This window comes from Epinephelus lanceolatus, chromosome 14 (assembly GCF_041903045.1).
Source record: "Epinephelus lanceolatus isolate andai-2023 chromosome 14, ASM4190304v1, whole genome shotgun sequence".
Lineage (NCBI taxonomy): Eukaryota > Metazoa > Chordata > Actinopteri > Perciformes > Serranidae > Epinephelus > Epinephelus lanceolatus.
The window spans coordinates 26,394,474-26,412,257 of NC_135747.1; the positions used below are offsets into that span (position 1 = coordinate 26,394,474).

A 17,784-nucleotide genomic window follows, 5' to 3' on the forward strand; every position below is an offset into this window, starting at 1 on the left:
TTATTTAAATTTTTTTTTCCTCTTACTGACATGTTCTGTCAAAGTGAAGCTAATTTTAACGCTTTATGTACTGTTGGGTAATTTAATTTAATTTATTTGTCAATCCACACAAGAAAGCTGGCAGTTTAACCCTTTGAAACCTGAGCTAATTGGCCTGGTTTCTTTCACAAACATGGCAAGAAGGGAATGAAAAAAAAAGAAAAAATTACCTAAAATAACAGCAAATTGAGATTAAGAAATTTAGAAAACTAGTTTAAAAAAAAGAGGTAAAAAGAAAGTTAAAACAAACAAACAAACAAACAAGAAAATGACCTTGAAAAAGAGCTTAAAAATTATAATAATTCTGTAACATAATTTTAAATATATAATAATGGTAATTATAGTTTTTCCCAAGTGTTTTTTCTTTAATCCATAATTTTAAAAAATTCTATAAATCTATTATTTTTTTTGCAATTTGTGGAACATTTCTTATCACGTTGTTTATTGCCTTTTTCCCCCCATGTTTCTGAAAAGAATTGCACCGATGTGCTCAGGGTTCAAAGGTTTAAATACTTGCAAAAGGCGTCTAAAAGCAGCACAAGAAAAGTGACGTTGCTCCAGGTTTCAAAGGGTTAAATGTGACTTTTGCATATCCCTTTTATTACACACAACACACACATGCAATTTGGCAGAGGGGTAGCGCAGATTCATCCATAATATGGCGCCCCTGGAGCACTTTGGGGATTCGGTGCCTTGCTCAAGGATACGTCGTAAGTGCCAAGGGGGTGAACTGGCACCTTCCCAGCTGCCAGCTCACACTCCTTTCCTGGTCTGTATAGGGATTTGATCCAGTGACCCTCCAGGGGTACAAAGCCAAATCCCCACAGACTGAGCTGCTGCCAAACCAGGGTCTTTTTTGACTTTACTCAACAGGACGTGGGATGCCCATTCTACCCATTGAGCTACTGGGCGCCTCAAGCCCCAAGGTAATTTAATACAACAATGCATCATTTTCTAAATACTAGTTTGCGATGTACAATCTTATTCTGTTAAGTAGCAGCTGTCAAATAAATGTAATGGTGTGAAAGTACACTATTTTCCCTGAAAAATGGAAATACTAAATGCTTCATACAAGTACCTAAAAATTGTAATTAAGTTCAATACTTGAGTAGGTGTACATTCCACCACTGCATTTTATATACTTGGAGATTAAATATTAATTATGTTAACTTTATACTTACATATCTTCTGGTTTCACTTAAGGTTATGTTTTAAAAATTTAATGATTGTTTTTAATGGTTTACAAATACTTAAAATCATGCAGATGTATTTCATTATCACAAAATATTTCACGCCTCCCTTTCAAAAAGCTATCATTACAAAGGATAGATTTTAATATAAAAAGACTGAATGGTAAGTGCACCACCACATCTGTAAGAATCTGCAGGAGAGTGTACTGCATTTTCCAGAATTGGATTTAACTCAGTAAGTTTAATTAATAGGTCTGCTAAGTCTTTTTTCCCCAGTTTGGTGCTATGAACCACTCTCAAGGGCAAACTGAAGAATCCACACTTAAATTAACTGGAGTCTTTTTATTCTGCAAAACCAAATCCTCTGGAATTTAGAAGTGTCCATTACTTATGCTTGGTGCGGCAGCAGGTTGTGAACGGTTCATTTCAACGAAACAGTAAAAAGCCGAAACAGATCTGATGAGACAGGATTTCAAATGGAAGTCAGAAAATGACTTACAAGACATTTAATTCATACTTAACTCGTAGTGTTGGTTACAGTGTCAAACAAAATTCAGGAATGTTTACAGATGTGAAATCAGCAGGACGTCAGCTCCAGTCTTGACGGGGTTGTTGCCGTGTGGAGATGAGACTCACTGCGAGTTAACTGTTCGGAGAGTGTGGCAGGACAGGATGAGGTTCTGAAACTTTTGTAGAGGCACGGTGCAGCTTCACTCACGTCAAAGTGATTTGGATTTGGCAATCAGCCTTCTGCTCTCACCGTGACCCGTGACCTTGACCCCAGAAATGTCCGTATTGAGTCTGTTCCGCTGGCTGCTGTGTTGCTGGGACGGGCGGGTAGGGCGTCTCAGCGGTCCAGCGAGCGTTTCTGGATTGCTTCGGCCACCACGGTGCGCAGGAGAGCGATGACGGAGCGAGGGTCGTCGCTGCCTATCACAGCGCTGCCTGACACGATCATGTTGGCTCCTGCCTGCAGCAAACACAAACACACACTAACTGTCAAAGCAACTCGCAAAACTGGATTTAAGGTGTTTGTTTTACTACAGTGATGTTTGTGTACGTATTCCTTACCTCTGCACATTTGTGAATGGTGTCAGGGCCGACTCCTCCGTCGACTTCGATGTCTAACGATGGGAACTGACTCCTCAACCAGCTCACCTGGACACATGCACAGGAATAAAGAGAGTTCGAAACCTGCAGACGACCTTATCTATGACACACTTTTCAGATAATAGCAGGACTGCAAAAAGAAACACACTGCTGCAGGTTAAATCAGAAACATCTTGGACTAAATTCAGATGCCAGTCAGACAAAATTATAACGCTTTGGTGAACAAGGGCTGTTACAGAAATTTAAATGACATCTAACAGACTTGTGCTAAAAAGAGACATGCAGAGAACAGAGCACTTAAACTGAACTCGGCCTTATTTGGTACAAAATTGCGTCTGCTTCTGTGGTTTAGCAGAAACTTGTGTGAAACTTGAGCCTCACATCACTGAGAAAGTCAAAACTTCACCTAGCACTTGCGTAACCTCCCTCCCCCGACAACAACTGTTTAAGATTTAATGAACGGAGCACGGATCTGTGGCAGCTCAAAGAGAATCGGCCAGTAATTTCTTTTTCTCACAAAGGTCAACTTGTTTATGGTTTCTGCAACACTGTGATAGACTGCTTGTTATGTTCCCAGTTAACACAAGGCACAAATTTTTTGCACAGTGTACAAACTCTTGTATTTTTGTCAATGCGTTGCACATTTGGTCCGTGCTCTTCTGTTACCATTGTTTGTGATATGGTGTTTATTACAGAAAAGCAAAATATTGCCATACTTTTGATTTATCTAACTTTAAATGTGTGTGTCTACACTGAAGACACTTAACTTTAATGGTTTTTAAAACATTTAAGATATTCTTTAACCAAATTTAAGACTGTTTTTTTTTTTAGAGATTATCTTTCCTTGTTGAAGCTTTGACAGTATAAAGGTAAGTAATAGATATGTGGTTTTATGAGGGAATGTGGTTATTCGAGTGAGTTGAGCTAAACTACAGTTTGCCAACAGGTAGGTGCAAGTATGAGGTAAAAATAAAGTGTAGGTTCAGGGCTGGTTTAAAGATCTGTAACATCAGAAATGTGGACTTGAACGCAGAAGAGACTGACTCATTTTGACAGTGAAATTAAAAGATGGATAAATTAAATAAGATAAAACTGTTTGTGACTATTTGACTTTTAATTTAAGACATTTAAAGACTTGTTAAGGACCTGCAGACACCCTGGTGTGTATCTCATGTCTCATGGTGCGTTCGATTTGTACTCGGAGGTCGGAAATTCCTGGTTCCCAGTCGGAAGTTTTAAACTCGAACGCACCCTGAGATTGGATTTCCAACTCGGAAACTCGGAGCAACTGCATCAACCCCGACTTACGAATTCAAGATGGCTGCCGGTCACATACATAGTGAGCAAACACTCTGCTAAAGTACTGTTTATAGCAATTTTGTCCTATTTGTTTTACATTAGGTCAGCCTCATCTGCAGCATTCATCAGTCGGAGTGCATGATGGTTTTGAAGCTGCAGGGCAAGGGCAACAAAGGCTTTCTTGCAGGCGTCCATGTTTTTTTCCGACCATTGTCAACTAGAATGCAAAAAATGTTGTCAACTCGGAGGTGACGTCATTCCCACTTCCGACTTCTGACCTCCAAATACAAAACGAACGCCCCATCAACACCACTGAATCAAACTGTGAGATAAACTTTGAAGCCTAGTTGGTGTCAAGTGTAAGGTTCCTACTGTTTTCTTCCTCTTCCTGCAGTTTGTCCTTACCTTGGGCATCATGTCCTCCATGAACTTCTGCCCTCCAAAGCCAGGTTCGACAGTCATAACCAGCGCCATGTCAATCTGGTTAGCCCAGGGAGCGAGCTCTTCAACAGTAGTGCCAGGCTTAATGGCCAAACCCACCTGCAAAACTCAGTGTTAGTATACAGAGAAAAGAAAATATGGTCGCTACAGAGCACATGTGTGTTGCTACTGCTAGCATTACTTCCTCACCTTCATCCCACTCTCTCTAATCTCCTTGATGAGGTTTCCAGGGTTGGTGGTGGACTCTATGTGGAATGTGTACTGGTTGGCACCTGCTGCAGCCATGGGCTTCACCCACTGCTCCGGCCGAGACACCATCATGTGCATGTCTGCAACATAGACACCGTCACATTACTGCACATAGCAGAGACATTCATGATTCAATATAACAGGATAACTGCACAAGTGTAGCATATGTTCAGGGATGGGTCTTCCCTCACCAAAGAAAGGGTCCTGGCCTACTGACTTCCTCAGGCACTCTACCATGGGGTGTCCAAATGTGAGGTTGGGGACAAAGTGCCTGAAAAAGGAAACAAAGACATTTAACTTGCGGCTGTGATGAAATTATCTCGTCTTGCTGCAAACAAACATCTTGCACAAGAGGAAGGTAAACAGTTGCTAAACAAACAGGCAGAAGGAGGAAGTGTGTTGCTAAGACTTGGAAGACATTTTAACGTTTGACACCTTTACGTATTAAAAGCTTCCCCACTGACACTTAAGCCAGATAAATCCAGTCACACAAACACCGGCTTCCCCATCTTAACTTCTGGCAAGCTAGCTTAGCTTGTTGATGTTAGCCAACTTTAGCCTCCACACACTGAACTTCCAATAGGCTTGCTAGCCGTTAGCATGCTAGTTTGTGTTCACTAAGTGTTAACGTTAAACTGACCCGTCCATGACGTCCAGGTGCAGGTAGTCCGCTCCGCACTCCATCATCCGCACACACTCGCTGCCCAGACAGGACAGGTCGCTGCTCAGGATGGACGGGCCGATCTTTGCACTGTAAGCCATGCTGTCACTGCTGCTACTGTCCGCATGCAGCTTGGAAGCCAGCTGGAAGGTAACATACGTTAACCACAACAGAGAGTACAACTTCCGCTGGAGACCTTCAAAATAAAAGCCGAAAGCAGCAACAAAACACGATATAATTCCTAACGACAAACGTGTAGTCACGTAAAATATACAAATGCTAACGTGGCTATTAAAAATATCAAGGATTACATGCCAAGTTTACAATAAAGGCAACGGGAGGTCATGATATTTTAAGATTTATTTTTCGTAATATAGTATTTAGAATAAATTAATAAATATGTGACTGTCTTTTCATGCAGTTGTCTTTATATACATGGTCGTCATGTTATAACAATGCTTTAAAATAAAATAAAATAAAAAATTACATTAGATTAAACAATCATGGCAATAATAATGACAATAAATCAATGATAATAATAATAATAATTATTCTGAATAATAATATTAATAATATTATTATTCAATATTATTATTATTATTATATTATAGTACTTTAAAGTAAAATAATATAAATATGGCATAACGATAACAACTATAATTATTGTTTTGATTATTATTAATAATAATGTCTACAATTTAGAAAAATCATGCATCCTCAATGCACGTATTTTTAAGGATGAAAAAAACAATAAAAACAGCTTCTACTATCTTTTGGGTCAACCAAATCATTTCAATTAAAATTTGTTAATAATTCTGGAAAACACTTCCAATATTTTTTCAGTCCTACAGCCTCAAAACTACATTTACTAACACGAGATTTCCTCACTTCCGGTCTCCGTCTACGTGCCTGTTGGTAACTTCACACAACTCTAACGTTGGCCTCATACTTCCGCCTTTAAAATAAAACAATACCTACTTGTTCACGCTAGATGGCGCAAAGCTCATATGGGTAATGACCCTGCATCTCAGCCTTTCACAGTGGATTTAATTTGAATGGCTGGGTGTTGATTGAGAAGAAGATTATAGTAATAAAATCTCCGTTCAGTTTGCCTCTCCTCTGTGCAAAAACGGTGTTATAACTTGTTATTAGACTTTTATTGTACTGTAACGTTTTTATCCCCTGCATACAATGATTAGCTGCAACATATTCCTGCAAACTGCATTTCTTATTTAAAAAAGAATAATGGCAGAGGAGTCATAACAAAAAAATCTGTGAATACAGCCTAAAACACAGATTCCTTTCAGCCTTTTTTTAGGATAATTTGTTTTGTAAAATGGGACACAGTTTTGTAATTAGTGTATTGCATTATTTAGGACACACTGTGAAGCAATGTGGGACAGAGTTTAAGTGGTGCAAAAGGTAGCCTTTCAAACCCTTTCTAAAATTATTCTGCACATTCTCTGCTTCCATTTTCTCTCTGTCTCCGGTTATTGGTTTCACGTTTTAATATTTCTCTGTGATTTCACAGACATCTTGTCAGCCCTCCATCTGTCTCCGTCATTCTGTTGTGCCTCCGCTGATAATATAAGTAGCGTCTCTGTCAGTGTGGCCAGATAGATAGTTTAATAGCCCCGTGGTAGAAAATATTTTTCACACTCGGTGCTTGGAGGACACAGGTACTTAATAATATAAAGTTGTCTGGGCTTTAGAAAAAGAGCTTTTATTGATTCAAGCAGCTGGATGGATGGAGAGCAGGTTAGCCTGCAGGGTTACTATTGTCTGCCAAAGAGCTGTGATGAATCTATTCCTCAAAAGAAAAAAAAAAGTCTCTTGCAGAAATATAAAAAAAGATTAGTAGGACTCTTACCATCGGAAAAGCCTTTAATGTCCCATGTGACCTGATAGAGGCTTGACCAAAACAGAAAAACAAGCAAATAGATTTTGAGTAAGACAAAATTTAGTAATAAAAAACTTTAATCCTTAATAATCCAATTACATGCAACGTAACTTATCACATTAATTATTTCACCCGTCATTGCTTGCCTGGTACATCAAATTCAACGTGATGTCTAAGTTATGGTTAGTGAGCACAAGTGTGTGTGCAGCTTCCACATAATATATGATAGTTTTAATTAGTCCCGCATGTCTCATAATATCTGCATAATATAATGTAATCCTCTACTACTTTATGGCATTTTATCTCTTACATTTGGTGTTATGATAGCTCTTCAGGGATAACATTCGCAGTATCTTTAGTGCACTTTAGTTATAGTTATTCTTCCTTGTCTGATTTGTGTGTCACCTTCATCATCTTGAGCACAGTCCAACAAAATGGTATGAATATTTTTCAGATGAGTGTGTACGTTGTCGTGATTTATAAGAAGCAGATGGCAGAGGTTTTTTAAAAAAGCCACTCTGCCGAGGCTCAGCCCACAAAGAGCCACACGCTCATATACCCAGATTGGCTAAACAGAATCTGACATTTACGAGTTTTACCCACGTTTCGCATTCACTGCGGCAATGACGGAAACATCGGTGGCATGGCGCACTCAGGCAGACAGGAGGATGATATATGGGATTTTTGAGTGGGGTTGAGTCAGAGTAAGTTGGCTGCACAAAGAAGCGGGGCCTCTGCGGAAGGTAGTAAAAAAAGCTTCAGGCTTGACGGTCGTTTTGTGGACCTCTGCCATAGCTGCTGAGTTTTATAAGTCTGTCAGTGTAAAGTCCTTCATGGTGTCTCTGATTCTTGCGAGCAGAGTTGATGGAGGTGTCCGAGAAAGATTCACTACGGCTCATTAAACAACTATCTTTTAACTAAGATAATTGAAACAATATTTTGAGCACAACAAAACATTTCTGAGTGCTGAAAGAGTCCATATTTCCACAGAGGCTGCACTCAAAGTTGATGCACTGCACCAGCCTGGTTGATGCATTGGTGTTTTGGCTTTAAGAGGGGTCATTCTTTCTCCGGCAGCTGACACTGAGGCACATTCTTCACCTTTACTGTAAACAGCTCCAACACCCAGCACATCATTTCAGTCAACCAAAGGCCTGTGCTTACAGGAGGTCCCCATTAAAGACACCTTTTTTGGTTTAGTGCAGCTCAGGAATGTGACTCGCACTACTTTTCAGGATGCTGTCAAGCTGTTCTCTATTGCTCAATGCTGACATATTCTCAGTTTAAGAAGACAGACAAACCAGTGTTGTACCACTGCTGACCTGTCACATATATTCACATAGCTGCCTGATGACATACTATATGTACAATATCAGAAGACTATGAGTAATAACATTAATCTCAGACAAAACCTTTGACATTTTGAGTTGCTGCACCTTATGTATAAAGCCATTACGGTTGTATAGTTAATTCACCAACCGTAAATTGTGGATTGACTCAAATGAGCAATATGTACAAGTTAGCGGCTTTAAGAGGGGTCACTGAGCTATATGTGACATTAGTATCGGAAAGGAAGGAAAGGGTAGAAAAGTAGCCTCATTAATGACTGATGAGGTCTGTCTGACTGAAATGTAGCATTTATAATAATGGGAGCCACTTAACAGTGTGTGGATTATTTTACTTGTAAAATATTATCTGTTTTATCGTAGTTCTCATCATGTAGGTGTCTTGTTATTTTGAGCTGCAGTGATGAATCAGATTGTAAAAGTAGCAGCACTGTCAGCAATTGCTGCAGACTGAAGTAAACTTTGCACAAGTTCAAATCACGTTCTTAGTGATGCAAACGATCTCTCTGTTTATTAGAAGCTCTGTTTTAAAACCAGTGGAAATAGAGCCCTGGAACAATGACATGATTCTCCTGACCAATAACAACATAGGTTACTCTCTTCATGGATACTTTTTTCTTCAGTGATCTGATTGGTCAGAGGTCGAGGTGTTGACAGGTTTTGATCCGATATTCTGAAGTTAACTTACTCTGGAGCAGGTTAGCTGTTCAGCATAAGTAACCACGGTGATTTATCCCAGTATAAGGAGAACCAGCTTGGTAGTACTGAGAACCCTTTGTTGACCTTTACGTTACCTCGCTAACTCCAAATCCTGCTTCTTAGTACAGGCCTCTGGTGATTAAGAACTGTAAAAAATACTGAATAAAGCAGTTTCACATTACAAGTCAGTGTTTCTCCAAAGCTGTGCAGCTCATCCTAGAGGGGCTGCTTACTGCACTGGCTGATGTGAAATGAGGAAAACCTGAAAGGCCCTAAATAGAGCCAGTGTTTGGTTTGTCCCTTCTGGGCTACTGTAGAAACATGGTGCTGCAACATGGTGAAGTCCAAGGACTACAAACAGCTCATTTCAAGGTAATGAAAACACAGTGATTCTTATTTTCAGGCGAATATACACTAAAGAAAACATACTTATTATTACATTATATTTTATGCCAATATATCCCCCTATATACTTCACATTGGACCTTTAAAGTCTTGCCTGTTTCATATCATCTCATCATACTATAGAGGCATAGCATCCCCAGCTGATTAACTGTCTGCTTCTCTAACTGATGGTCCTTGTCATAACTAACTTTATGCACACTGGGCTAACAGCAACGTAGCATTTTTCCACCCCACACATGCTCATTTAAACTCATAGAAAACTATTAAAATAGAATTATGAAGCGACACAAACACATTATAAAATAAAATATAGACAAACCTTGTGCCCTTATGAGCCAGGTGCTACACATTTACTGTCGTTGTGAAGCTGTATTTACGCTGTACACAACACCTGTTCGGTTTCTGTCCTACTTCCGGCAACAATGCCTTTCAAAATAAGAGCACCCGCTTTTGCAATGTCACTTCCTGGCTTTTACCTCTCAAAATAAGAGCACGTCTTTACACTTCAACCTTTTCACACGGTCTATGACTTCAACTCAATAAAAGCAAATGTATGACTGTAATAGAGCATGACAAAGGTTATTTACAAGAGGTATATGGGCCCCTTTAGGTTTGATGGCTGAGACTTAAAGAATTTATTTGAATAATCAAAATCCTTAAGTGTGTGTATGCACTGTACATAGGCCTACGCTATGGCCTGCGGTCCTAATGAGCTTGTGGATGAAAGATTTCTTGTTACATGCGTTCCTGCATCTCAGTCATCTGTGAAGACAATTAAAACATGTCTCTTGTTGAAAAGTTGAAGACTAATCAATTCCATTCACGGTCTTCTAAACAAGTGTGCGCTCATTTTCATAATGTATCAGGCATTGCCATTTTCACAAGGTTCTGCATGTTGAACCACTAATTAATGTGACTTTTTTATTTTTCTTTCAGAGTATTCTTTTAAATTATATTTTTCAGAGTGTTTCCACAAGATATTAGCACATTTTCACTAAGTTGGCATATGGCTTCATCTGCACTTTCAACTGTGTCCCTGGAGGTTTAGATTTAGCCATTTGCAGGTGGCTAATTAACAGCCACACAGCAGCGTGCCTTATACATGTTTGAACTTGTTTAACAGTCTTTTGAAGTGCATCATTTACCCTCTACGAATTAATTATCTTGTAAATAAATGGCGAGTTCAGTTCCACTTGAGAACCGACTGAAAACAACGTACAGAAAAACACCCTCTTGTATTATTCAACTGCTAATCTGCAGGGGAAATGGTGTGTTGATTCCATATAGGATGGAATTCCCATGCGTGTGCTTTAAGTGCACCTCAAGATGTGTACATTGAGCCCTATGTGAGCTGTAACCTTAGATAAGTTAGGTTAATGTGACCTTTAACCTCTGCTGTATAGAATGCAGGAACAGGAATGGGAATAGTCCTGCTCTGTTTTTTTTTCTTTTTCCTCTGCAGTAGTTGATTATTAAGGACTTGGTACAACTCCAAACTTTTCATGTATTATCTTGATTGAAACCTTCCTCTCACTTCCCGCCAGCAGTTGACTCTAGCCTCCTGAGCAAACAGATAGCGATAAAGGAGTTTCATGTGAAGGCCAGGAGGACAGTGTGGAACATGTGTCCTTGAAGCCTCTCTCTTCCTGGGCTTTATGTCGTCCTGGTCGGGGTCCATAAGTGGAAAGGGAAGGGTGGGGTGGGTGCTACCTCCCTCTGATAATTATAAATAAATCCCTCTGGTTCATGCTACCAATCAAGTTTGTTTTCCTGCTGGTGGGGTGTCACGGGCCTTCAATGTGGATGCTTACACGCAAACGTTGATTGATGTCAGGATGTCCAAGGCGCCATGTTGTGTTAAAAAATGGTGGGAATATAAAGGCTTGGATGAAAAAACATTTTTTGATGGTTTTGATATAATATGTGATTTCATGGGCGGATCATGAGACAATGGGCCCCTGGGCACAGATATGCATGAGGCCCCACCACCTCTCTAACACAGGAGCCAGACACAAAGACTTTATTTTTTTTCATTGTTGTGCATGTCTTTTTAGTCCTTGTGTGTTTATGTTGGCTATTACTGTGTGTCTTTGTGGTCGTTTCACATCTCTGTGTGGTCATTTTGTGTCTCTTTGTAGTTCCTTTGTATCTCTTTGTAGTCATTTTGAGTCATTTCCTCGTCAGTACCTGTTTATTTGAGTGACATTTTGCAAGTGAAGGCCAGGGGGCCTCCTAACACTTTAGGCCCCTGGGTCTGTGCCTGGTAGCACAGTTAACTAATTCATCCATATGAGATTTTAGGTAGGCTACTGTGATGGAGGGGGGTCAGTATAGATAATTTTGGCAGTCTTGGAAAAAAACAGCACATCAAAATGGCACCAGTAGGCCAACACTAAGGGTGTAGGTTTCATTTCAAAATGAGCAGGAGGGGTACATGTGACCGGGGTGTCCTGCTTCCTGGTGATTTTTTTAAGCACCAATTTGTAGTAGAAATGTCTTTATTTATGTAAAGGAAACAAATTCAGGAGTCAGGTAACACTTCAAAATATAAAAATGTAATGAAAACAGTGCTGTAAGGCTCTCAGGCATTCTGTATTGATTTCAAATATTTCTTCTTCTGTAGAACAACTTTTCTCATTTCATGGTATCCTTGCTGAGTCAATGTGCATGTAGGCATGATTTACTCTTTCCTCCTCTTTTGTGTCTTTTGTTTGGGGAAGTAACCTCTTTAAAGGTGCAAATAACCTATTCACATTTATGACACATTCATTTATCTTAATAACTGTATCAACCCCTGGGCCCAGTTGTTCAAAAAAATTTAATCTGGATCAGAATAATCCACATTTGGAAATCCATCCCATGGCTTTCTATCCAGGATCAGCTAATCCATCCTACTTAAGTGCTTTTACTTCAAAGCGACGTTAAATTGGATCGAGATAAGAGGGACATAACTGGACCACGTGATCTCAGTGAGTGAGTCATTAAGTAAGTAAGTGGTAGTGCAACTAAAAACCACAACTTTAAGGAACAACTGCAGGAAAAATCCCCCCAAATTAGCTGATATAGGATAGACGACTACTTCCTAACTGAGCTTGCGTGTGAAATTTCATAGCTGTGTGAGAAGGTGTGCAGAGTTTACAACCAAAATAATGCTTTTTACGTCTAAAATAATTTTTGGGGGACTAAGTCTATACTTTGATTAGTATTGATACTGTTCAAATTAGCATAAGGTATATTAGATTAGAGAATCGCTTGGGTAAAATGTGAGGCATTTCATCCGTACTCATTTCAAACCACCACTACAGCTACCTAAACAGTGGCTGGCAGAGATTGTTGTAACACCTTTTTAAAAAAGTGTTAAAACCAACCTCAGTGACAACTAAACACATTTTATCTACATGTGTTACTCCTTTTATCAGCATGCCAGGAGAGTTGGTGAGAAAAATGACAGGGGTATGCTTGCTCACGTACTTCAATGCATCAGATCAGGTGAGGCAGAGAAAGACAGTAAAGTCTGTCCCCAAAGAATACTCTGTCCTCCATGTGACATTGAGCAGATACTGTAAGAAATTACAAAATTACACAAGATGATCAACACAGCTGCCTTGTGTGGGTGATCACAGCAGTCCTAAAGTCTTTAATGCGCAGCAGGAGTTTTGGCCGGTGACTTGACTGAGGCACCAGACTTTTATTTTGGACTCACTCCATGTGATGTACTAAGCATCTGATAGGTACAGGTTAGTGGGTCAGACTGTTGCAGTGATTGGTTCTTAGTGTATGTATCAGATTTTATGTGAATTTTTTGTAACTGTGTAATTTTTAATTCTTCGCTCTTATTGGTAAAACTCACCCCAGGTTGTGACACAACTGTGGACAAATAGGGGGAACTTTGTACAAGAATTTGAGAGCTCTAACACAAATATTCAGCGAGTTACTAAGACAAAAAGTGTTACAACCATGCCTCCTCCACCTTACTCTTTCTATACTTGTTTCTGATCTGATTTCAGAATCCTATTCTTCTTTTGGACAACTCATTTTCAAGATTTGATCCAATCCGATAGCCGAAATCCGATCAGATTCATTCAAAACAACTAGGCTGTGGACTTAAATAGCTCACATGTGTCAAACTTGGATGAGAAGAATCTGTGTCAAGAAATTTCTGAAGTTACTGAACTGCATTTGCACATTTTTCCACGCCATTTTAGAGTCGGTAGGCCATGTGAACAATGCACATTTCTTTGTTCTTTTCATTTGTCAGTTAACCTTTATTGGTCTATGCAATTTTTCAGAGCATTTTGAGAAAGTTTGCCTTTAAAAAGTGATGAGGACAAAATTGACCTTTTCAAAAAGTGGTGGGACATGTCCCCAGTGTCCCCAGTGTAAATGACACCTTTGAGAATATCAATGAAGATGGAGAAAGATGGATTAGTAGAAACAAGCACAGCTGGACTGTCTGTACATCTTGTAAAGTGTTACTTTATAGGTTGAAGTAGTGGTCCAATCCACCGCGTAATTCAATTATCTGTGAACTGTTGCTGGATGTTGTAGAAAGGCTTTTTATTATGATGATGCACTCACTGGAAATGCTGCAGCAGCTACAAAGACCCACTGTGGCCCTCAGACCTGTAATCATTAACCACATTAAACTGAGACGTTTGAACCAAGAAAACAAAATCTGTGCTCTTTATTTGTGCTGCTTGGCCTGTTGGGGTGTTTTTTTTTTATTGTCTGTTGTATATCACACAGTACGTCACACCATTAGAAGTACATAAAAACAAAACAATTGGTGGTCCCCTAAAAATACCCTCCTTTTGTGGTTAGATGTTGTCTTGCTGCACGTCCAAATCTGTTAGTGTCATCGGGATAATTAGCTTTGTGTCAACTATTAAACAGCATTAAATCAATTTGTGTCATGGTGCGTATTCTCTGACATGACCTCAGCTTTATGGTACCCTGACCGCAGCACACTTCAGTGCACTAGAGGCCAACATAGAACAGTAATGGCCTGTGGAAAACCCCTCTAGGGAGAAATGGACCCTTCCACCAGTCATAATTTAGTGCTTCACGGAGGACAAAGCGTCACTTCAAAGAGCCAGAAATGTGACCGCAGGGGCGCCGGTGGCATTTCAAAATGACAGTATGAGGTTATGGAAGAATAAAAACACAGATTTATTCGGAATTTATTTCAGTGATTTAATAACAGTGGCCCACCTGGTAGGTTCATGTGAGCAAAGCTTAACTCCTGACTTCATAAAAAATCTAATCCACCTGATTTAATCCTTAATATTTGGAGATTGTGGATGCAAGAAGGCTGCTGAAAAACAACTCAGCAGGCTTTAATATTTCCTCACAACATGTGCTTTTAGAGTGCAGGGGTTTGGTTTATGAAAACGGAAAATCCAGCTCTAATGAAATTGCTTTCTGGGACTAGACAGAGATATTTTTATTTATTTTATTTTTTATAAATACATCGCTTTTTCCCCCTTCAAACTCCTGTATTTGGTATCTTGCACTTTAAGCTATATTTTTTAAACAGCTTGTCTCAGCCAAGGTAAATCTGAATTTTCTGTGATGCTTCTTGGCTTTGATATTCAAACACACATATACGATACACACACGTTATGAACACAGTCTTAAAGAATTACAAAGCAAATCTGGCAACAAATGAGAGTATTTATCCAAACTCCTCAGAGAGCAGGCTGGTCTGTATCTGTGTGCAGGCTGCACTATGAATCACAAGGATTCTCTCATCTGCTGGGAAGAGTTGACATGCTGGTGGTGCTAAGAATACAACACAAACATCAGCTGCAGAGCATTACTCAGCTGTGGAAAAAAAAAAAAAACATTTGGCACTGGGCATCCACTGCCTTTTTGAGAAAATAACTTAATTGTAAAAAAAAAAAAAAAAAAAAAGTGTGAAATATCACTATCACATGATTCGTGTGGGAGTATGAATCCTGACCCCATCTGCTGTTTCAAACAGCTGTCGGACCGACCATGGAGAGTGCTTAAGAATCGAGCTGTATCAAGAAATTCTCCACGATCCTTGTACTCACTGAAGAGTCGTTTAGGGATTTTGACTGCAGGACATTGGATTCTGGGATGCACCCAGATGCAGTTATGTAAGTTTAAGACACACACTAACTCTCCATGACATTCTCTCTTTCTGTCTTTGAGGTGGAACACTCCTCTGTCAGGATCTGACCAGGACAACTCTGCGGGGAGGAAAGCAGTCAGTGAACCTCTGCCTGTAAACAAGCTTAACATTTAGATTTTGAGTAGTTACAAATCATATAACTAATAATTAACTAAGGAAAAATAATCCCTCACAATAAAGCAGTTTCAAACAAAATCAACTTTTAGTAGACCAAAGGAATAGTTAGTTAGTTCCCGGGAGAACTGTGGGGGGATTCTGTGAGAATACGGGGTGTGAGCCATGTGATCCATGTATAACCAAAGTGAGAACTGTGTCCGTATACTTGGCACAAAGTCATGTTTTTAGTGAATGTTGGCCTCTGCCAGGGTTGTCCCCCGCCACTGATTCTGTTTCTGATTTTCATGGACAGGATCTCAATATGTAGCCTGGGGCAGGAAAGTGGAAAGTGCCCTGTTTAGGGACCTCAAAATTCCATCTCTGTTCTTTGCAGATGATGTGGTTCTGTTGGCTTCATCAGACCGTGACTTTTAGCACGCACTGGGATGTGTTGCAGTGGGGATGGGAGTCAGCGACTCCAAATCTGAGGCCATGGTTGTCGACTGGAAAATGGTGAATTGCCCCCTATGGGTTGGGAGAGCGTTACTGCGCCAAAGAAAAGCAATTCAAATGTCTTGGGGTTTTGTTCGCGAGTGAAGGTGAAATGGAGCGTGAGATGGACAGGCAGTTTGGTGCGGCATCAGCAGTGATGAGGGAGCTGAGCCGGAAGGCAAAGCTCTTGATGTAACAGTCTGTCTACGTACCAGCACTCACCTTTAGTCATCAGCTTTTGGGTAGCAACCAAAAGAATGAGATCGCAGATACAAGAGGCAGAAATGAGTGTCGTCCGTAGAGTGGCTGGGCTCAGCCTTAGAGATGGGTCAAGAAGCTCAGACATCCAGAGGGAGCTCGAAGTAGAGCCGCTGCTCCTTCACATCAAAAGGGGCTAGTCAAGGTTGTTGGGGCATCTGAACAGGATGCCTCCTGCGCACCTCCTGTTAAAGGTTTTCCAGACATGTCCAACTGGTTGGAGGCCCCGGGGCAGACCCTGAACATGCTGGAGGAATTACATATCTCATCTAACCTGGGAATGCCTCAGGATTCCCCAGGAGGAGATGGAAAGGCTTGCTGGGAAAGGGACATCTGGAGTACCTTGCACAACCTGCTGCCCCTGCAACCCAGCCCTGGATCAGTGCTTTAAAATGGGTGGATGGATTGATGGAAAAATCCCCCCAAATCCCCCCAAATTAGCCGTTAAAGTAGCTGATAATGTTTCTTTTTTCTAATCTTGTACTGTTGTGGTTTATTTTTCCTAGAAAGGCAGATGACTCACCAAACGTAATGTCAGGGTATTTCCGATGCATCTAATGCTCAAGCACTTCAGTCATCAGCGCTAAATCTTAGGTTTTTTAAATGAAAGGGCAACGGGTTTCAATTTACCATAACCTTTATTTAGTCAGCTAATCACACCGAGATCAAGATATCTTCTGCAAGAGAGGCCACGGTTTAACAACCACACAGGGTGAAATTCAGCAGACAAGAGGCACACACCGTGCCAAAAATCCTCAAACTTCAGTGAGGCAATAAAGCCACAGCTTGCATGTGATACGATACACCAAGGTATTGTGTTCTCCAGGCTGCTTATCAACCAATCTATACTGATATCACTCTCTGTACATTCAGGTTCATCCAAAGTTATTCCAAATGTCAAAAATAACTTATGTTAACTTTACAATCCTTTTTTGAGTCTGCAGTCTCTACGCTGAAACATGTGAGCACTCTTATCAGAGGAAAAGTGCTCGTTCCATTAACAAAAAAATGCCCGTGTGAGTGACTCTAAAGACTTACACACACATCCTGACAAAGTGTTGTCCCACTGTCCAATTAACCTCACACAGAGAAGGGACGGAAGTGAGAGCAGGAGTGTGATGGGTTACAGCCCCCTGGAGACTCGCAGACCTACGATAGCACTTCACCAAACTCCAGGTCTCATTGTGGCAGCGTTCCTACTATCTGAGTGCTTTCATTCAGCCTTTAGATATCCTTTGAGGTATTTTTGCTCCTGGTATTCAGCCTTTTCTGCTGCGGGTTGGCTGCATAAAAGGCTAATATTGACTTTAGTGATGTGTTTTTGTTTGGCATGGGAACGCTTGAGGCTTTGGCTGGCGCTGGCCTCTTTGAGTGGCTTACCAGAGGAGCCTGGCAGATAGCCAGCATGTATAGCAGCTAATAATGGACTCTGCTGTATGGCG

At 40.4% G+C, this 17,784-nt stretch overlaps 1 protein-coding gene across 1 annotated transcript; it reads right to left on the reverse strand.

The window, feature by feature from the left end:
* Positions 1-1,556: 1,556 nt before the first annotated feature.
* Positions 1,557-9,767, reverse strand: rpe (ribulose-5-phosphate-3-epimerase). Its single transcript, XM_033614959.2, has 8 exons — positions 9,659-9,767; positions 6,860-6,900; positions 4,969-5,132; positions 4,520-4,599; positions 4,269-4,408; positions 4,044-4,178; positions 2,301-2,387; positions 1,557-2,199 (listed from the first exon to the last, which is right to left on the reverse strand). The coding sequence occupies exons 1-8, from the start codon at positions 9,687-9,689 to the stop codon at positions 2,077-2,079; spliced, it is 801 nt and encodes a 266-aa protein (XP_033470850.2). The 5' UTR covers positions 9,690-9,767; the 3' UTR covers positions 1,557-2,076.
* Positions 9,768-17,784: the final 8,017 nt, after the last annotated feature.